Source organism: Chroicocephalus ridibundus, chromosome 23, assembly GCF_963924245.1.
Source record: "Chroicocephalus ridibundus chromosome 23, bChrRid1.1, whole genome shotgun sequence".
NCBI classification, from domain to species: Eukaryota; Metazoa; Chordata; class Aves; order Charadriiformes; family Laridae; genus Chroicocephalus; species Chroicocephalus ridibundus.
In genome coordinates this window covers 1,804,781-1,826,213 of record NC_086306.1, presented here as the reverse complement: position 1 = coordinate 1,826,213, position 21,433 = coordinate 1,804,781, and the positions used below count along the sequence as shown (strand labels likewise).

The 21,433-nt window shown below is 50.7% G+C and overlaps 2 protein-coding genes across 4 annotated transcripts in view; one reads left to right on the top strand and one right to left on the bottom strand.

Moving 5' to 3' along the window:
* LOC134526596 (tetraspanin-15-like) overlaps positions 1-21,433 on the top strand; it is a 107,989-nt gene that overhangs the window by 9,369 nt on the left and 77,187 nt on the right. The window lies entirely within an intron of this gene.
* TACR1 (tachykinin receptor 1) lies at positions 1,511-20,650 on the bottom strand. Of its 3 annotated transcripts, none has more exons than XM_063358570.1 (6): positions 20,249-20,650; positions 12,596-12,667; positions 9,237-9,431; positions 4,695-4,845; positions 4,191-4,387; positions 1,511-3,792 (listed from the first exon to the last, which is right to left on the bottom strand). In XM_063358570.1, the coding sequence occupies exons 1-6, from the start codon at positions 20,647-20,649 to the stop codon at positions 3,501-3,503; spliced, it is 1,308 nt and encodes a 435-aa protein (XP_063214640.1). In that variant the 5' UTR covers position 20,650; the 3' UTR covers positions 1,511-3,500. The 3 variants fall into 3 exon arrangements, with proteins under 3 accessions (XP_063214640.1, XP_063214641.1, XP_063214643.1); XM_063358571.1 differs by having other exon boundaries at positions 9,249-9,431; XM_063358573.1 differs by lacking the exon at positions 12,596-12,667.

Below are 21,433 nucleotides of genomic sequence, written 5' to 3'. Positions count from 1 at the left end.
TGCTGGGACCTAGGTGGGAAAAGCAATTTCTGAGTGCCAGGAAGCAAACTTGAGCTTCTGTCGGTCCCCTGGGGGTCAGGAGACGGCTTCAGGCTGGGATTTGGGTTTCAGAACTCCCTTCTGCAATGGTTTTGGCTTGGAGTTCATTGTAATTGGGCTTACGCAGCTCCCCTTAATGATGGCGGGAGTTATCTATGCGCCTCCAAGGAGGAGATGTGTGCAGACCTGCTGAGTGATTCTCTCCAGATGCTATTATTTTGTGTTTCAGAGAGCCAGGAAAGAGACAAAGAAACCGCCTCACCTTGCAATTGAATTTCTAATCAGAGATCTGAAAGCAAACAAGGGAAACAGGCTTAATAAACCAGAAAAAGCCTCTGTATTACAGATGACCTGTTTGAACGGGGAGCTGGAAATAGTACAGAGGCTGGACTCACCATGTGGTTAGATGTCTCACCCCCAAGCCTGGGCAGGGGTGTCTCATTTTAGGCTCTTCGGTCTTCAAGTGAAGACTTCTGTGTGGTTTTTGGATGCACAGAGCATCCCAAGGTTGGTGAAACCAGCTAATTTTGTCATGTTGTGTGTGTGGACACGGACCTGACCCAAACATCCCATCTTGTGGGTTGGCCTAGATCCTAAATGTGAGAAGACTCTTGTCCCTCTTCCTGCCTCCACTGATAAAGTAACTTGGCACTTCGAGGAAGGAAAGGAAAACCCGGGTTTGGGCATGTTGTACCCATTTACACAAACATTTTGGTTTTCCTGCATCCGTCTCCAGCTGTTGAATGATCCCTTGACACATTCCCATCAGCTTGGGTGTCCTAGGCAGGCTCCGCTGTGGTCGTTGGCGCTATTTGTAACAGGTGGGAATTTTTCCCACTTGATTTCAAGAGATGGATTTCTACAAGATGCACAGGAAGCATTTGGGGCTGTAAACTGTCAGCTTGAATTGAAGTATCCACGCACGGCCTTGGGCTTATCCCGCGTTTCAAGCTGAGCATTGCGTGCGAGAAGACAGTTGTCGTTTTCTCTGCACATCTCATGATCACAGCATCCTTAGCATCCTTGGGGAATAAAACACGGAGGACAAAAGGGCATCATGGTTATATATATATATATATATACACACACACACGCTTTTTTTTCTTTTTTTTTTCTTTTTTTTAGAAAAATGCTGACTTCCGTAGGCTCACAACTTGACACAAACTCTTGTGCGTGGGGCGGCGTATGGAGCAGATCTCTACTTGCCTGATTTGTCTCTCTGGACCATTTTGAGATATTTGGTTTCATTTTAATTTTGAATTTGGGTTGGCAGCTGGGAGTAAATCAGAATTTGGCTCTGGTTTGTAGCACCTTCTCGTGTATTGGCAACGCAGCTCCTGTGGAGTTGGTGGGAAAAGTTTTCTAGTCCAACCCTTGCGTTAAAACCCTTGACGTCACCCATCCCTTCGATCCCTCCTGCCTGGGGCTGGGTATTTTGTTTTGTGGTTTTTTTTTTTTTGTTTTTTTTGCAAAACCCAATCCCCAGGCAGGCTTGTGCCACTCCCCCTTCTCCACACCGCAGGGTTGCGGGAGGCAGCGGCAAGGGAATATGTTTTAAGGCGACAAGAACGGTGAGAAGTGGAAGTTTAAGCAGGAAAAAAAATAGCGTATTCCAGCGTGTGTGTGAAGCTCGTGGCATTTCGTATGTTGCGTAGTCACGGCAGTCGGGAAGAGCACGAAAGTGGCTGGAAGATCTGCTCCTCCCTGATGGCACTTGGCAGGATTTTGGGTAAAAACGAAGATGATAATTTTTGTCAGTCTGGTTTTGCAGCCATTTTGTTGCTCTTGGATCCATCTATTTGCCCATTCATTTAATAGCTGCTGGAGTCATTGCTGAGATGTGTGTGTGTTTATCTCTGAGAACCATCGTGGCTGGGGATTTATTGATGACTGGATCTTCCAACAGCCAGTTTGGAGGCTGAAGAGTTGAAAAGCTCCAAAAGTCATCTCTGCTTTACTTCCAGAAATTGCTGTGTGCTCAGCAGGGCCTGATGTGCGGCTGCGTTAAAATGAATGAGCCGTTTCCTTGCCCTGTGCAAATCTGCCGTGCATCTCTCCAGCGTTTCTGTCTTGCAGTGAATCCGTTTTAGGAGTCTGATTTCTACACCAAAAGTAAGAGACTGGACCAGCAGCAAGGAGCAGTCGATACAACCGCCCCCGAAATGCCTCCAAACTTGTGGCTTTTTTTCCAACAAGCCAAGTTTGCCCACTTCTCATTTTATTTACCTTTTTTTTCCCCCCTTTGAATATATGTTCATACGTTTGTTGACCAAAGGAGCCCTTGGTATGAACAGCCCCAGTGAAAATTGTCCATCATAACAAGACTAAAATATTAGATATATTCAGGTACACATCATAAACTTAATGTTTTATGCAAAAGACAGGGGGATGAAAAGGAAAAAAGTTTCCCTGATTAAAACAAAATCCAGAAAGCGGAAGTGAATCATTTCAACCCTCCTCTGAGCGGAAAAAAAAAAAAAAGCCTGCAAAATTCTTGTCTCCCTTCAAACCTTGTATACTGGCAAAACTTTGTTTTTCTGACAGAAACCTACCATGCCCCTTTCTGTGCAGCTCTAGACATTTCCAGGTTGTGAAAAACGTTTCAGTACGGTCAGTCACTTCTTCTCCAGACCTCCACAGGCTTCCCAAATCTAACCAAGAGCCGTCACCTCGGGCCTTTTAGGAAATCACAGTGATTACTTTTGGCACATATGGTTGATTAACAGCAACCAAAGTCTGTCTCAGTTCAGAAATCCTTTTTGAGAGCCCTGTTTTGGTGAGCTATGTTGTGGAGTGGCAACAAAAGACCATCGTGCAGAGGGATGCGGGTGCCGGAGATGACTGGAGACTGCAGAGAAATGCCTGGATCTGAGTTGAAGTGCCGAGTGGCTGGTGGTGCCCCATGGATGTTACAGGCTCCTGAAGTTGAAAACAGCCTTTTTTTGCTGGATTTTTGAATTGAATACCCCTCTGGATATTCTACTGGGAGTGACAGCGAGAATGAAATTAAAGGTGGAAGGAGGAAAGTGCAAGACTGGTTCATTTTCTTGTGGGGTGGGATGCACTAGGAGATCCCTGCTGCCTTGCAGAGAGCAGGGAAGCGCCTGCCAGTGTTGTACTTATTGTTCAGGAGAAAAACCCAGCTCTGTCCCATTTCTGCATCCTATCCACCTGCCTGGTACATGGTGGGTTGGACAGGCAGTGAGCAAGGTGGAGACCAGCCAAACCTCTCTTGTGTTCGGACATGAGCCATGGTGGAGCATATGAAACTAATCCAAAGCTTTTGCTCTCGGGCTCACCCAAGGATGGCGAGCGAGCGTCACAGCAAGAGACGGTAAAACAGCACAGAAAAAAGCCGGCACATCACGAACCGGGGTGATGACGCTGGGTGGATTGAGCGCTGGGGCATCCCAGTGAGGGAAAGGGGATGGTGGCGCCCTTGTGAGCGGCCAGGGAGCTGCTTAGGTGAGCGTGTTGGAGTAGAAGCTGAAGCTTTCGGAGACTGTTTTGGAGTCGCTGCGGGAAGAGCCGTTGGAGGTCATGTCTACAGAGAGACGCTTGGCCTTGCTGCTCTCCTCCAGCTCCTCCTCGGCTGTGCCAACCGCCGAGGACACGGTGGTCTCTATCCGGCTGACCTTGTACATGCTGCTCTGGGTCTGCAGGTACCTGGCTGACTTCATTTCCAGGCCCTCATACTCACCGGCGCTGACGAATGGGCACCACCGAAAGGCATGTTTGAACCCCACGCGAAACCTGGGGGGACAGAAGAGGTGGGGAAAGGCAGGGGTGAAGGACATGGAGACGGCAAAAGGACCTCGCTAGGAGTGGGAAGACAGAGCTAAGCACTGCTAAACAACAACAAAAAAATGCTACTTTTCACTAAGGGAAGGAAAAAACCACTGATGAATCCCAGTTGGGATTCATCCCAACTGACTGTTTTGATACCTGCCCTCAAATCTCACGGGGGCTTTAGGAAAAACAGACTTAGGTGAGTATTGTATCGTCCCTGCATCTGCTGGAAGCAGCCCCTGGCCAAGGATGGGACAAAACCATCCTGGAAAAACTCTCCATCCGTACTCTCCTCCATCAGACCCTTCTGCATCTCCCTCCCTGTTGCACCAAGATGCTGCCGAAAGTCACTCGAAACCCACCTGTCATTGAGACAGCAGTAGATGATGGGGTTGTACATGGTGGAGCTCATGGCCAGCCACATGATAGCCAGGTAGACCTGCTGGATGGACTTCTGCAGGTACCACTCCCAGTTGAAATACTGCAGGGTGAAGTAGATGTGGTAGGGCAGCCAGCACAGCGCGAATGTGCATACCACAATGATCATCATCTTCACTACCTGTGAGGAGATGAGAGGGCAGGGAAGCTAAGTCATCCATCCGACACCCCACAGGTAGGCTGTCACCCTCCAGAAGGGGCCACCTCTTTTTGCCTTGGAAACCTTTCCAACTGAGAACACATGGTCAACATCTTGGTTTACATGCACGTTCATGGAGGAGACACATCTGGAGGACACTCTCTGCTCTATTAGCAACAACCATGCAACGAGTCCTGACCTATTTCCACCCCCAATGAAGTATTTTTGGCTGGGGTTAGTTGGGATTAGACATGAGTGATGGCTCTTAACCGTGCCTGAAGCTCCTTACCTTCCGCTTAGCTGAGACCTGCTCGTGGTAGCGATCGGAGGAGTCGCCGGGTATCTCGCTCGCCCAGAGGGTGATGCCGACCACAGTGTAGGCGCATCCTATCACCAGAAGTGGCAAGAAGTAGATCAGGATGGTCATGCAGAAGTGATACCTAGAAAAAAATGGTGGTCCTTGAGTGTCTGCTACGTTCTTGCGCCAGGGAAGGTTTAGAATGGATATAAGGAAAAATTTCTTCATGGAAAGGGTTGTCAAGCACTGGGACAGGCTGCCCAGGGCAGTGGTGGAGTCACCATCCCTGGAGGGATTTAAAAGGCGGGTAGACGTGGTGCTGAGGGACGTGGGTTAGTGTTGTTTTTGGCAGTGCTGGGTTAACGGTTGGACTCCATGATCTTAAAGGTCTCTTCCAACCTAAGTCGTTCTATTCCAGTCTTTTCCTTGCAAACTGAGCTTGAAGGCAAAGCGTTTCACAGGGGCAAAGAGAATTTGGCACAGCTCCTGCAAACACGTTGCCTGCAGAGCTCGGGCTGTGAAAGGACTCCCTACTTTCACCCCAAACTACTTCCAAGCCTCTGCTGCCAGCCTTTGGCTTCCTAGCACCCTCCTGGGGTGGGATGTAGAGAATCATGGAATGGTTTAGGTTGGAAGGGACCTTAAAGCTCCTCTAGTTCCAACCCCCTGCCCTGGGCAGGGACACCTCCCGCTAGACCATGTTGCTCCAAGTGCCGTCCAACCTGGCCTTGAACCCCCTCCAGGGATGGGGCCTCGACAACTAGAGGCCAGTGAAGAACTTGTGTTACCTTCCCGAGGCAAGGATGTTTTAGCTGAAGTGGCTCTACTCTCACTTCTACTCTGTTTACACCCCAAATTATCCTTGAGATGAATGCTTGCACTTATCACACCTTTTATCTGGCAGTCCTGCAGGAGCAAACGTGGGGTTTTTTTGACACACAAAGGACGGGGATACTAAGCTGAAGAAATAATGGCTTTCCCTGGGGGCAGACACTGGGTCTCGGATGCAGCTTGCCTAAATCCTGGTCCACCATGGGTTTAACTGGGTTTAGGTGCCGCAAGGCATAACTTCAGTCACCAAAACCACAGCCTAAACCCTTGTAATAGAGGTTTGTTAAAACTTGAACTTGAATTAAGTCTGTGAGTTCAGCGGCCGGGTCAGTTCTCCAGGCTCGTGGAAAGGGCAGGATCTTTGTGTCTGTTTAGAATGAGTGTAAATAAACCCAAAATCAAATGAGAGGGTCTGGATTAAACTGTTAGCGCAGGCTTGAGGCTGTTTTGTTGTGAAGTCTGTGGAGCCCTGGCAGGAATTGCAGTGCGTTCAGTGAAGGATTTGTGTTAAACTGTAGCTGATTTAAAAAGGAAAAAAGTAATGCTGTTTTTAATAAACAGGATGGGGATAGACGGTTTGACCTTGCAGGTTCCTTCCTACCATTAGAGCTTGCAAAAACCTCTCTCCCTGCAGAAAGACGAGCGATAGTGGTACGGAAAAGCAGCTGGCTTCCACTGGGCTGGCTTGCAAAGCATCGTGCGTGCCACCAAGTCTGGAGGTAATTTTATTCCACCAGTTTTAGGGTCTCTGCATGCATTTTTGGGGTGCACGCACAGCTCGAAGGCAAGGTGCTGCATCTGCTCAAGGCGGCTCAGGCCCCGTAGTCACGCTCCGATCTTGCACTTATTCTCCCGGGAGCTTGGATTGAATAATATCACCCAAGTGTAATGAATGGGTCAGGCCTGTGCCTGGTGCAAGTCCCACAGGGAATGGGGTTGGCCCTGGACCCATGCTGCCACGCCATCTCCTTCTCGTTTTGTACCTGCAATCTCATTTGGCCTCCTCTTCGCCCAGCGCTAATCGCATTTGAGCTGGATTTTGTAGGGCTGTTTTCTATTTTGCTAATTAAAGAGGCGTCTCTGTGGCTCTGCAATGAAGATTTCGTTGTGGTTCCCATGTAATGCAGGGCCTTAAACCAGCTGCAAACAGCTGAGAGTGATGCGGAAATGCCTCAGAGGAGCTGCTGGATAATATAAGCAAGGTCCACTGTTATTTGGAGAGCTGCCCGGGCATGCTAGGGACAGGGATTTCCAAAGAGCCCTAGGACATTTTGTTTGGACCCGGGGCGCTGAAAACCCATCTCCATGTGAAACCATCCGTATGTTGTTCTGTCTACAAGAATTGCAGGATTGGAGCACTTGGAGAAGCCTGAGTTTTGTAATGTAAGAGTCTTTGGTGTGGGGATTTAGGGTCTTGGATAGGACGGAGGAGCCCGTCGGAGTTATGGGAGAGGGCTGCTGGAGGAGGGGGCTGCCATCTCCTTTGGCCTTGCCAAGCCCCGATGGTCACCGCGGGCTGTTATCTCCCAGAGAAGCCGGCAAGTGGAGTGGCTTTTCCCCTTCCCCTAACAAACCGAAATGGCAGCTAAAGAAATTGGCATAGAGCAGACATCTCTTTCGAAACCGAAATCGGGAGAGGGAATCGGTGGTTAGCGGTGGCGAGCAGCTGCTGAATTGAATCGAGCTGAATCGCCGTCTCCTGTCGCAGACGCAGCATCTCGCTTGCACTGAGGTCTTCGTCCGCTTTCCCCCATACAAACAGGCACATTTTTTCCTAGTGAAAAAACCCCTCATGTGCCCATCCCTGACTCTGATACACTCCGTGTGCTGGGGCTGTGCTTTCCGGGCTCCATTTGCCAAGAGAGAGGTCCCCCCGGTGTTGGGAGAAGTCCCCTATTTTTCACTCTGAACTGAAAAAATAATATTATTTTTCATCGTGGCATTGCAAACAAGCCGGCTGCTGCCGGCGCCTTCCTTAAATAACTGCACCAAGGCCATGCAAGCGGCACCAGCACCTGTCCCTGCAAAGTTATTTTGGGGCAGTAAAATAACATCTCGGGCTTTGCCGGCCTCTGCGCTGCGCAAGTGAGTTCACGAGGTTTGGAGAGACGCTGCTGAGCTGCGCGTTATTTTCAATCCCCGCTAAATATTTGGGGTTTGGCTATTTAAAAAGCTTCTGTTTAGCATCTGCTTTCCTGCCTGCCCTCATGTATCTGCAGAGCCCCTCGCTCGCCGAAGAGCATGGGATGCTCAGGCTTTGAAGCGGCGCCCGGCTTCCAGAGGCAAATCAGTCATGGGTTAATGGTGGCATTTTTCTCTTGAATTAGCTGTTTGAAAAAGCAAGGGCCCCAGCGTACAGCCGAACGGCAAATGATCTGTCGAAGTCAGGCCCTGAGCTCGCGCCGGTTGCTGCTTTGTTCTGGGGGGGCTCAGCCCCATCCCATCCACGTGGGCTGTCTAAGCCAGCGGTATTTCTTCACTCTGGCTGCATTTATCACGGTGGCGTGGAATAATTAAGGTTGGAAAACACCTCTAGAGATCAGCTGGGCCAGCCCCAGCTTAGTTCTTGCCGTACCTGCCTTGCAATGCAAATAAATAAGAAGGTAATAATGACACCGCCCAGCTCTCTGCAACCTGCTGCTCGCTGCTGACTGGCAAACTCATCTCATTTGTCTTGTGGAAAGACCTTTGCCAGGCTCAGGTTGGCTTTAAACACCTCTCTGTGCATGTGTCGCCCTTGCTTTGGCTCCAGCACAATTTCACAGCCCTAATTCATCGCTCCACGGGACTGGAGATCACAAATGCCTTTATTTTTTTTCTCCCCTCTTTCTTTTTTCCTCAACGCGTGACATTTAACTCGCTGCGTGACGCGTGGACTTCAAAGAGCAAACCATGGAGGACTGCTGCGCTGGCAAACCAGCGGGGTTGCCCAGACCCTTTGGAAATGCCAGATTTAATTAGCTGGCACCTTAACGGGAAGGAGAGAGATCCCTGCTGAGCCCTCCTAGCCCAGCGTTTGCCTCCCAGCCTCAGCTGCTGCCACTGAGCCTCTTTTTCTAGCTTGGCTTTTAAGCAGTTAAGTGACTTTTGGGGCATTTGGACTTGGTAAATCCTAAACTTTTTTTTTTTTTTTTTTTCTGTTATTGCCTGGCAAAGATACCACCGGTAAAACCCTGTTTATCTCGTGAAGGAATAACTCTTGCCCCAGGAAGTCTTTAGAGAGATGGATTGCAGGAAAAGTGCTGCAAAAACCAGAGGCCGTACCTGTGCGTAGGAATAAGTCCCTGGGGGCAATGCAGACCCCATCCCCACAGCCCAAATATTGTGTCTTAGCAGTTTTACATGAGTTTCCCTCCAGGATGAGCATCCAAGAAGGGCAGAGAACACGGCACAGCATGGGGCAACGTTTGGCCCGTGAGCAGCACTAAACTCACCTTAATTAACCTGAATGTGCCCCAAGATGATATCGACGGAGATTACGCTGCTGTCAGCTACATAGCACTGGTCCTTGCTGGGATAGGGGGAGGATTTCCCTGTCCCATGGAGCTTTGAGCTATTCCCATCCTTCTTCGCTTCCGTTTTTTATACGTATATTTTTATATATACGCACATATATTTATACATAGATTTTTTTATATATATATTTTTTGCGCTGTTTCTGTATGGTGACTTGTCCCCGCTGCTGGAAAAAATTCAACTCACGTTTTTCCATACATGTCGCTGCTGTGCTCCGGCCATTCCACCAGACACACCAGGCGGCCCGGCAGCTCCTCCATCACCGCGTAGTAACCCTGGGGGAAAGCCAGCAGGAATGCCAGGAGCCAGATGACGCCAATGACCACCTTGGTGGCCGTGGCCGAGAGCCGGGGTTGCAGCGGATGGATGATAGCCATGTACCTGCAAGGTGGGAAAAGGAGAAATCAAGGCTGGAAAGCCCCGATGTTGCAGCTTTTGGGGCTGTTTTAGGTCTCACTTGGGCGGAGGTCGGACTTTTTATACCCGCTTAATGCAGCACCTCACTCCGCACAATCCATCGAATAATCCCTTTACGGAGGATTCCCCAGCTAATACTCTAATTCTTTTGCAGCATCCTACCCTTGAAATATGAATCCCGTTGGAGAATACTCATTGACTTTTAGCTGAAAAACAGCTTTGCTAACGCAACCAGCAACCGGCTGCTTCTGCAAAGACCAATTTGTACAAAGCCAGCCCCAATGCTGCCATCTGGCAGCAGCCACTTTGGCAGCGCCCGGGAGTTTTGCACCCGCGCAAAATCATCTCTCTATGGTAGATCACAGGGCCAAGTGTTACAGGAGGAGAACCAAAAATAAGAGTGCTGGACTGGTGTGGGATGGGTGATCTGAAATGCCACCTAGAGCTGCCCGGCTCGCAGGCTCTTTCCCCTGAACATCAGTTGTCATTCATGAGGAAAGCTCCAGTGGCAACAAGGCAGATTGAATTTATCCCTCTACAAATCTGGTTTTGCAATGCTGGCAGTAGCCAGCAGCACTAGATGGATTAAGTGACAACGTCACAAATTTTTTATTTTATTCCCCTCCCTGCTCCACGTCAGGCTTCGGGAAGAGGAGAAACATTGCATCGCTCGGCATGTGTTATTGCCTGAGGTGTCTGCAGCCGCCTCTGTTTCTCCCTTCATCCTTTCTCCTTTCGGAGAATGAACAGTTTTTCCTTTTAATTCTTTCCTAGATGAAAAATACTCCCTGTATTGAGTTTTTTGGGTGGTCGCCTGCAGGGGCAAAGACGTAGGGATTAATATATAAATAGGCAGGAGGTACTGCCGTCATCTCTTCCTCAGCCCCGGGGTACCAAACCTTATCGCCTCTGTGCAGATGAAAATCCACCTGATAATTATCCCTCGAAAATCTGTCTGGTGCTTGAAACTGAAGCTGGTTAGAAAGAGCCGAGGCAATGGGTGTTAGCGGTGCTTTGTCACAGCGGGTGGTGGTGCATCAAGGTCTACCCGTTTCTGCATCCACGTTTTTCATTTTTCCCCTTGTCAGACTCTTTCCCTTGTCCAGCTCTGGAGCCCCCAACATCAGAAGGATGTGGACCTGTTGGAGCGGGGCCAGAGGAGGCCCTGGAGATGCTGGGAGGGCTGGAGCCCCTCTGCTGTGAGGACAGGCTGAGAGAGTTGGGGGGGGTTCAGCCTGGAGAGGAGAAGGCTCCGGGGAGACCTGAGAGCCCCTTCCAGTATCTGGAGAAGGCGTACAAGAAAGCTGGGAAGGGGCTGTTTGCAAGGGCATGTAGCGATAGGACAAGGTGTGATGGCTTCAAACTGAAAGAGGGGAGATTTAAATGAGATATTGGGAAGAAATTGTTTGCTGTGAGGGCGGTGAGCTCCTGGCCCAGGTTGCCCAGAGAAGCTGTGGCTGCCCCATCCCTGGAGGGGTTCAAGGCCAGGTTGGCTGGGGCTTGGAGCAACCTGGGCTGGTGGGAGGTGTCCCTGCCCAGGGCAGGGGGTGGCACTGGGTGGTCTTTAAGGTCTCTTCCAATCTAAACCATTCCGTAGTGCTATGACTGTGATCAGCTTCTCTGGACCCAAGAAGGACTCATCTCTTTCCTCTTCCTCATCCTTCAAAGCCTGGTGTTGGCTGACCCCTCGTTAAAGGGTTTGCTGAGCTGGAGGAGGTTTGGTGGGGCTTTATCATGGGGTTCAGAGCAGGTTGCCCTGGCTTTACCCTCCCAAGCAGCAAGAAGTCAACACGCCCGAGTTCGCTGCTGGTGCTTGACCTGATGGTTCAAGCGGGATGGAAAATGAGGGATTTCCACAAAAGTTGGCTCATTTCTGGTGAAATACTTGCTTGGAGAAACATCGGAGGCTGAGATCTCTGGAAAGCAAAGCCAGTGCTTGATTGCAACCAGCCAGAAATGCTTTTAAATCTCCGACCTTGTTTCTGCCAGTGCATTTTGTAGGACTTTCCTCATCAGTTTAAAACACTGTAGAAACCCTCGCGGTTAATAAAATATCCAACTAATAGCTGTAACGATGAACTAAACCCCACCGCATCGCTTAGAGACCTTTCCAACCACCATCAACTTGTCTGCCACGCTGTCTCGTGGTGGAAAGGAGACGGCAAAATTGATGGGACCGTGCTGGCGTTGCAAGGACGGGGTCGGGGAGGCAGGAGGAACAAGCTAGCGGCGCTTTGGAGAAAACTGGCCCCAAATCCTATTTTTCGTCAGTGATTCCCAAACCATAGGTGCCAAGTGACCTCTGAAGTATTCCCTTGGGGATGCTCTGGGTTCAGCTGCCCATCAGGATTAAAAATGGGAATAATAATGGTTCTCCCAGACAGGGGCTATGACGGGGAAGAAAAAAATGTAATGAAAAGGGGTCTGGGCTGCTTGGAGGAGCTGGTATTACAGACCATAAAAATGCTGGAGATAGATGGAAATGTACAAACATCCTGAAAATAATTAGACTATTATTTCATATTAAAATATCATATAATTATACAATAATTGTATCACTAAGCAGAAAATTGTCCTAACATTTTAATAACTGCTTTTTTTTTTTGCTTTTTTTCTTCCCTTTTTTTTTTTTCCCCCTCTCCTTGACAAGGACATTTGATCCGAAATCAAACCAGGGAGTGGGGGGGAACGGAGAATACGGTTTCGTAGCCGTCTTAGCTCTGATGACTGCCGCCGTCTTGCTTATATCGGGGTGAAAAAGCCTCAGTACTGGGAGCAAAGCAGCTTCTTTTGCCTTCTTCCACCGTTGCGCTCAAATAACTCTCAGTTCCTTGTAGACCTGTTGGACTTTCCATGCTTCTCTACCCAGTAGGTTTGTGTGTATTCCTGTCTTTGAATTTTTGTTGGTTTTTTGGTGGTTTTTTGGCCACCACTGGATCTTCTTTTGCGTCCAGAACACAGATTCCTCAAAAGCCAGTTGGCTTTCTTGCAGTTCCGCTCAGTTTTCAGCCAAACCCTCCCCTTGTAGCGTGTTTTTACAGCAGGGTTTTGGTTAGCCTAAAACAAAAGCTTCCTTCCAAGCAAGTAAATGCAAAGCAGAAAATCAACCCCGTGCTGCGGAGCCGTACCATGGGTACCTCCAGGTTGTCTTCTCCTCTCCACGTAGGTTCGATCTCCCAGGAAAGGTGCTGCAGCCAAACCTCCATCAACCAGGGAGGAAAAATGACACGTCAATCCTGCCTTTGCCTTTCAGCAAAAAAAACCCTCGCCAATCTATTTATTTTCTTTATGAATCCGAACAAGTTTGCGTTCAAACGGAAAGGCAGAGCGTGGCCATGGGATGCAGCAGCAGTGCCCGGGGTGTCTGCAAGGTGTTGGCGGGCGTTGGGCCCCGTGAGGGTTTTGCAGCGCTGGGCACAAAAGGCATCGATCAGAGCTTAAGTGCCGGCAAGCCGCTGCCCTCCTTGGCCTGGCCATGCAGGTCCCGCCTGCGCCGGCGAGAAGCGGGCTCTGGAAAGCAAGGCTAATGAGTTTATTAGCTCATATTTCTCCTCGCAGAGTGCCTCTGTGGCCCCACTCTGCCCATCTCCCTAAGATGCTGTATCCTATTAGAGAGATTTATTTATTTTTTTTAACTCTGCCGTTCAAGAGGGCGGTTTTTCCCTCCGTAAAAAAATTGGGTGCTGCGGTTTGTTGGGGATGGTTATTGGCGGGAGGTGAGGAAGAGGAGCATATCCCCGTGTGAGCATCCTGCCCTCACCACTGCAGTGGGTGACAAACCACCATGGGGTCTTCAAGTCCTAATTTGTCGCAGGGAATTGGCTCTTGGTTGAGGATTTAAGGACAGATTTGCTGCATTAGGGAAAGGTTTTGTTCCCCGTGCACAGGGGTAGCACCGGGAACGGGGCCATTTGCCTGCAGATGTTGGGTTGGGAAGACTTAATGATACCTGTTCCTCAAAATAAAATGATCTGCAGTTGCTCTCCTTTCAGGTGGAAGCACTGTGTTCAAGCAGAAACCATCATTAAATTTGGCAAACTCGGGGTTGCCCAGCTCCTCGCAGAACAGACCCGATGCCCTCGCAGCTGCTTTTTCCTTGCACCTTTCCCACCATGTCTCATGTTTTAAATCCACCATATTTAACGGGCTTTACGCCAGCTTTACGCCAGATGCTATTTGATGACGTTGGTAATTTGCCGTTAAATATGTTATTGCGTTTTGGGGAGGGGTGTTACCATGACGATACAATAGCGGTTGAGTACAACGTTGTACCAGGGTAGCTCCGAGCGTCTCGGTTACGAAAAAGGTGCTGCCTTCGAGGCAGTGTAGCCATCTATTAATTGCATCTGGAAATCTGGAGTGTGTCTGGATAACTAACGTTACACAATTGTTTCCACCCTCATGGAGATGAGATTAATACAATAGCAAAAAATTTATGAAGCATCTTTCATCCCAGAGTTTCCTTATCTGCTTCACTAAGTAATAAGGATACGACAGATAAGAGATGAGTAACCGAGAGGATGCAGAGTTTTGTTCTGTGTGTTTTATTGCGCAACGATATCCCGTCCTGAGCAAAGAGGGGTTCAGTGCGGAGTCAGTCCTGGGGGAGTTTGCAACCAAATCAGAGCAGATGCCCCAGACTGAGGTGGGTCAGATACCTCCGGCCCGGCTCCGGGTCCTTCCTACGCAAGAAACAAAAAGCTCCATAGTGAAAATCCTGCCTTTTTGCTTTCTGCGAGGATTGTGTCGCAACAGCGCGGATGCGAAAATCCCATCCCTCGAGCGGGTTTGCATTGTGAAGCTTGGCCTCGTCACACTGGCCCCAGATCCCTCGTGTCTCTGGATGACGGCCGAGGAGGTTAGCTGAGCCCCGCGTGCTTGAAACACAATGCCGGGGATGACGGCGCCACAAACACCTGCTTCCTCCTATTTATTACTTTGACATAGAACAGCCGCCGTCCAACCCGGGGGACGGACAGTGCGTTCCTGCCCCGAGACCTGAGTGATGCTCAACGCTCAAAGCGTCTTCATCAGGCAGGTGTCTCACCGGCATTTCCCCGCAGCACTGATATGGCACAGCATCTTTCCTCTTTGAAAGCAGTTTGGTAATTCCTTTGAGCACATAGAATCATGGAACGGTTTGGGTTGGAAGGGACCTTAAAGCCCACCCAGTGCCACCCCCTGCCCTGGGCAGGGACACCTCCCACCAGCCCAGGTTGCTCCAAGCCCCGGCCAACCTGCCCTTGAACCCCTCCAGGGATGGGGCAGCCACAGCTTCTCTGGGCAACCTGGGCCAGGGGCTCACCCCCCTCACAGCAAACAATTTCTTCCCCAGATCTCATCTCAATCTCCCCTCTGTCAGTGTAAAACCCTTCCCCCTCGTCCCATGGCTCCCCTCCCTGCTCCAGAGTCCCTCCCCAGCTTTCCTGGAGCCCCTTTAGGGTCTGGAAGGGGCTGGAAGGTCTCCCCGGAGCCTTCTCTTCTCCAGGCTGAACCCCCCCAGCTCTCTCAGCCTGTCCTCACAGCAGAGATTCACAACCGAAAAGGAGGTGTTACCCACCACCAAACAGCGACCTGAGTTACTCCGGCAGCTTTGCGAACTCCCTGCCTTCCTGCGCAGCACCTCTCGCATTGCAAACCCCCCGGGCACACTCGGTTTTAAGAACTAAACACGGGTGAAACAGGTTGAAACCCCAGGTAGTTGCCACAGGCTGTTAAGGAGGCGCAGAGCTCCCTCCTGCAGTCATCGCATTTGCCGACAGGGCTGAGATGGGATGGGATGGGATGGGATGGGAAGACCCAAAGCACAACCCAGCCCTGCTGAGAGACTCTGCAGATGCTGTTAATCAAGGCACCCATTAGGGCCTTATCAACCAATTATTCCTGGCACTGGTTTATAGCTGGAGAATGAAGGGAGAGGACAAAAACAAACAAACAAACAAACAAAAAAAAAATCACATGAAATGCAGGGCTGGTGACCCATGAGACCTGGCGCACTTAGTGCATGAGTGGTTCCCACTAGGCCATTGAGGAATTAAGAATAAATTAAGGAATAAATTAAGAAAGCCATCCAATAAACCAAATATCCCACCTGAGGCCCTCAAACTCCTACAGTGGCTTGTGCCAGCGCCCAGCTCGCAGCTGAGCACCCTGATCACCCCAAAAACTTGTCGAAAACCTGAGTCTCTGCATCTCCCAGCCACCAAACTGTCACTAATTCGTCTTATTTCTATATTTATTCTATACATTCATCTTAGTTCTATATTCATTGCCATGGGAGTTTCAAGCCCTCTTTTCTTTCCAAAGGAAAGGGGTGGGGAACAAGATGTAATTTATTTTTTGACAGGCTAAATACATACCTAGTGGGTATTGTGGGGGTGGGGGGATAATTAATCCCAGTTAATACCCATCAGATCAGAGACTGCTGCTGGGAGCAGGGGCATAAACCAGCCTTGACGTTCCCTTGTCCATCCCCGTCCCCTTCCTTCCTAACCCAATGCTTCCAGCCAGCTCCGTGCTGGGTATCCAGCAGCTTCGTGGGGTTTTTGCTGTGTTCGCTGATGTTTGATTTTTCGGGAATGCAAAAAGCTGCTTCGGTTATTGCTGCCCTGAAACCCCGGGCTCCTTTTCGCTTCCCCCTTTGCTCTTCCATCTTCCAAATGACATCCCAGCAGAGCAAGATTACACAGCGCCAGGCGCAGATCAAAGTCCTGCCCTGCAAACCCCAGAAGTCCATTAATTCAAGATTAAAAAAACCAAAATATCTGGTGCTATATTAGGGTGTAAACGACTAATTAACCTGTCTGTGCGCTGATGTAATTTGGCTGCTCCGGAGGGTTTCTTTCTGCAGTAATCGCCTCTTGGGGAAGGCATGGGGTCGCTGAGCTGGCAAATACATTCCTGATATTCAGCTGGTTTGTCCAACCTGGGAGTTCAAGCTTGCAAGCAGTAAATAATTTTCCGAGCCGGTTTTTCTGCTGCAAATAATATGTGGCTGGGGAGATATTAACAGATCTCGGCTGCAGACTAGCAATTTTAGGAGCCGCGGTGGTGAATGAAGGTTCGCAGATTTGATGTTTCTTCTGCAGCTCCTGCTGGTAAATTGATGGATCTTAAGACACCTCGTATAATTTGATTACCCATTTGGAAATAAAAAAGGGAATGTAAGGAAGATCCCGGTTTGATTGCCCAGCCCAGTGCTGCTCTGGCAGCGTCGGTGCTGGTGGAGGTCGGAGACCCCCCTGTCTTTTAATGAGCAAAAGCAGCGAGTTGGTGTAGGAGTTGCAGGAGGTTAGTCCCACCGTATATCATTTTTATAGCTGCTTTCGAGCAGAGGACGCTTTGCAGAAAAAGGAAAATTGCTTTGTATTAAATAGCCCAGCGCCGCACAATGTGTTCTCACCCCGAGTTCACGGCAGGGCTCTCCCCCTGCCCGTCGGGACTGGTTCCGTCCGCGGTGGTTTTAGCTTAGCTCATTTAAAGTTTGGAGATCAGAGGTTATTATTTTTTTCCCCCGATTCTGCAAGTAATCCGGGATCTTCACCTTCAGCTGCATTCCCGGTTGTCCATCAGCACGGAAACTCATTCCTCTGTCTGAAGTTTGCTCGTGGTGCCGGTGAGAGGTGCTCCTCAGAAATGAATCCAGTCCCAAGAAAAGAGAAAATATCAACAGTTTGTCTAACGATGCTCCATCCCATCTGCCATAGACGTTGCACCTTAGGGATATCCAGAATTTGTTTGGTTTTTTTTTCCCTCTGAGTGGGGCTGTAAATTATCTTGGACTCACCATGGGCATTGCTGGGCTCTCACTTTTCCTGGAAGATTGGAAAAAAACCAGGATTTTCTGTCTCTCTCTTTCAAGCGAAGTAATTCACAAGGAGGGTTTGAAGCTGGGAAGGGATACGTGACGTGCCCTAGTACTGATACGCCTAAAACTGAAGGACGTGGCAAATTTTACAGTGCCAAAGCGAGCTTTTTGGCCCCCACTTCTTGCAGGATGCTGAGGAGCAGCACCATGGCTTTTCCTGAGAAGATTGTACCATCTGCCAGCCCTGACTCTTGAATTTCCTGCTATTGTTGCAGGGTTCAGAATAACACTCGCGATAGGATTAGCTTTTCCTTTTTGCAGAGTGGTTGTGCCCAGGCTGAAATAGGTCCTGGTGAAAGAGCGGATGGTCTACCTTCAAGCAAAAGCTTTTCGTTTTTCTTGCGCAAACCCATGGCAGGTCCTACAAAAAAACCCCAAAACCACTGGGAGAATCAAACCCACTTCTCCACTTGTTCTCTCACACGACTCTGTTACGGCTGTGCCGAGTCTTTCCAAGGCGGTTCCGTATCCTCCGGCGAGGATGTTCTGGAAATTGCTTGCAGAAAGCACAAGCGGAGATGATTTAGGGGAGCAATCTGCAGGCTGACGCTCCTCCGAGCCTTCAGACTCCGTATCCAACCGCTGATAGATGGCTTAATACAGTTTGGGAACACGAGACACATTCAATTCTGCTTTCCTGGTTTTTTGATGAAAATCAAACCTGCAGTCATGTTTGATTTCAGATACGTCCTGGCTGTGAATAACCCATTTTACTGAGCCTTCCTGTCTCTGCTGCTCCGAATTCGGGAACTTGCTTTCCTTGTTCCCACACAGCTTTTTGCAACTTGCCGGGACAAATTCTTCCCTTTTGGGTTCCTGGAACAACTTCCTGCATTTCATACATATAAGTTACTTTTGTCAGGTCTCAGACACAGGAAAACAATCAATTTTCCAGCGTTTGGAGATGTTGTTGCGTGCTGCTTGCTTGGAGGGGCAGAGGATGGGCTCTGCTGCCTTCGCCTTCCCAATTTTCCACCTCGCTGGAAATGTGGGGCCAAGAAACGCGGCAGGTAGCTCCGTGCAGGAGGTGTTTGCACGCCGAGGCTGCGGCTTCTTTTGAGTCCTTCTTCGTGGGGGAGCCAAACCTGCACGCACGGGTTTTGCAGCCCAGCCATGGGAAAAGCAAGCCTCTGTTAAGGGTTTGAGATGCAAGAAGAAAGCTGGAAATGTGAATTCCCCCCCCCAAAATTCAGCCCCAGGCTCCCAGACCTGCCTTTGCTCCCCATTTTACACATGCTCCTCCAGCTTCCCCTGGCAAATTTGCTTTTCTGGTTATTCCAGGGTGTGGACTGAAGGTTAAAACCCAAACTATTTAAAAAATAATTTCTCTAACACATCCTGACCCGAAAGGGGCTTTGCCGGCCGATCCCCAACATTCTCTAAGGGCAGACGCTCCTGAAACAGAGGCAGCAACACCATCGAGTAGAAACAGAGATATGCTGGTAGTATTCCTCTTTTTATTCATTATTGCCTTAATCCTCCTCTCATCTCCGGTACGAGAGCTTGGCAATGTCCGATTTATTTTGGGGAGAGGGTGTTGTAACCGCTCCAGAGCGAAACAAAACCCCAGGCTGTTTTTAATGACTTCGAGAGACCATCATCCATCTCAAGCTCCGTTTCCCAAGCTGTCGGCGCGTGAGTTGTGGCAGCGCTATAATTTCTCGGAGGGAAATATCCGTGCCAGTTTGTGCAGCGCTTAGACAGCAGCTCAAAATGTGCTGGCATACAGCAATGCAAAATCTTACCCCCCCTTCCCCCCTTTTCGCATGTTTCCCCAGCCAAAATGTCTTTTACTCCCTGGGAAGAAGGACCAAAACGAGATGTCGCAGAGCCGAGCTGTCTTGGGGGAAATATGTTGCGTTGGGAAAAAAAAATCTGTTGCGCTTGAAACGCCGGTACTCAAAAGGGGATTGCAAAGCTGTTTGAGAGCCTTGCTTTATCTCGAGCGCTGGTGTGAAAATGCCATCAAAGAAAAGATTTCTTGGAGGGGGAAAGAGGAGAGGAGGGGGAGAGAGGAGAGGAGGGGGAGAGAGGAGAGGAGGGGCGCGCACCGGAGGTGCTTGGTGCGTGGGTATTTTGCCTCCCTCAGCCCGTGGTTCGTCCCTCTGCGGTGGAAAAGGCAGCGTGTCCCCCCCGTGCCATCGCCCCCCTGCCAAGCGCTGGCTGAACTTTTGATCGCAGCGAAACGCAAGCGGGATCCCGCACTGCCGACAGCCCCCAGCCATCGGGCAGCGCCGGCAGAAACCGGGCAGTGGAAAAAAAAAACCCAAACAACTAAAACTGTGCTGGCTGCAGCCGGACGAGGGAAATCCCTGGCACCCACCTCTCCTCCTTCACCCCCACCAATAAAATCAGGGTGGGTTTGCTTGGGGGGGGACACGCCGGCATGCAACGCGACAACACGCTTGCCAAGTCAAGATGCTTTTCCCGAGCCTGAGCTTCTCTCCGAGGCTCCTTAGATGGTTCCCGACCCAGATCAAGCACCACGAAACAGCTCCTGCAGCACAGCGGAGGCACGTCCGACACAAGCATGTATTTTATGTCATGAAGTGATGCCATTTTGTGCTAAATAACGAGTTTGGGTTTAAATGAGGAGGTTGGGAAAGGAAGGGACGGCTCTGCAGAAGCGATGGGAAGGGAGAGGACAGCGATGGTACAAATGCACACCCAAGACCGACACGCACAGGGGTGACAATGCCTTTTCTCAAGCTCCTTTTGCAGAGCTGACAAAGGATTCCCAAAGCCATCTGCAACCAGGGCGGGGAGAGGGATTATTTTTAGCCCTCTTTTACCAAAATGAGCTTTATTTTAATTGCGGTGTTCGCCCGGAGCTCAGAGGGAGCTGAGCACAGCACCCAGGTGGAGAGAGACCTGGGTGCCAGAGAGGGTTTGGGATTTGACGCTCAGAACTCACCTGTCCAGGGCGATGGCCGTCATGGAGTAGATGCTGGCGAAGACGGCGGCGATGGGGAAGAAGTTGTGAAACTTGCAGTAGAGCAGCCCGTAGTACCACTCGTTGTGGATGGCGTAGGTGAAGTTCACCACCGTGTTGAAGGCGGACATGGAGGCTTCGGCGAAAGCCAGGTTCACCAAGAAGTAGTTGGTGACGGTGCGCATCCTCTTGTGAGCCAGGATGATCCACATCACCACCACGTTCCCCACCACCGACACCACCACGATGAGGGCGTAGGCGACGGCCCACAGGGCCACCTGCCACGGGGGCTGCACGAACTGGTTTGAGAAGGACTCATTCAGGGAGGCGTTGAGGAGCCGGTGGTGGTCCAGCTCCGCTTCCAGCGGCGGAGCGTTATCCATCGCACTGCGATGCAGCCAGAGCAGGCGCACAGACGCTTTGGAGTGCACGTCCCTCCTGGTTTAGGGTACAGCAGGATGAGGGTGCATGGATGCTTTGGGATACAGGTCCCTCCTGCTTCAGGGTGCAGCCTTTTCGGGGTGCGGAGCTGGTTCAGGGCACAGGTCCCTCCCGCTGCAGGGTTTGGGGTATAGGACCCTTCTGTTTCAGGGTGCAGTCGGTTTGGGGGGCATGGCTGGTTCGGGATGCAGGTCCCTCCTGTCTCTGCGTGCAGCCGGAGCAGGGTGCCTGGCCATGTCAAGGCACGCAGCTGGTTCAGGGCGCAGGTCTCTCCCGGTTTGGGCACGGCCGGAGTGGGATGCACGGCTGGTTTGGAGTGCAGGTCCCTCTGGGCTTGGCTGCAGCTGCGCCGGGGCACAGATTCTTCCCGGTTCAGGGCGCAGCCGGTTCGGGATGCGGGTGCCTCCCGGTTAAGGACCGGAGAGGGCTGCGGGTCCCCCCCGGTTCGGGATGCTGGAGCCTCCTGGTTCAGGACTGGCGAGGGATGCGGCTCCCTCCCGGTTTGGGACCGGAGCAGGATGCGGGTCCCTCCCGCTTTGGGTGCAGCCGATTCGGGATGCAGGTGCCTCCCGGTTAAGGACCAGAGAGGGATGCGGGTCACCCCCCACCCGCGGTTCGGGGTGCAGCCGGTTGCGGGGTGCGGATCCTCCCCGGCTCGGGAGCGGGAGCCGGGGCACAGCCGGTGCCGCGGAGCCGGCTGCGGCGAGCGAGCCGCGATCGGGGCTT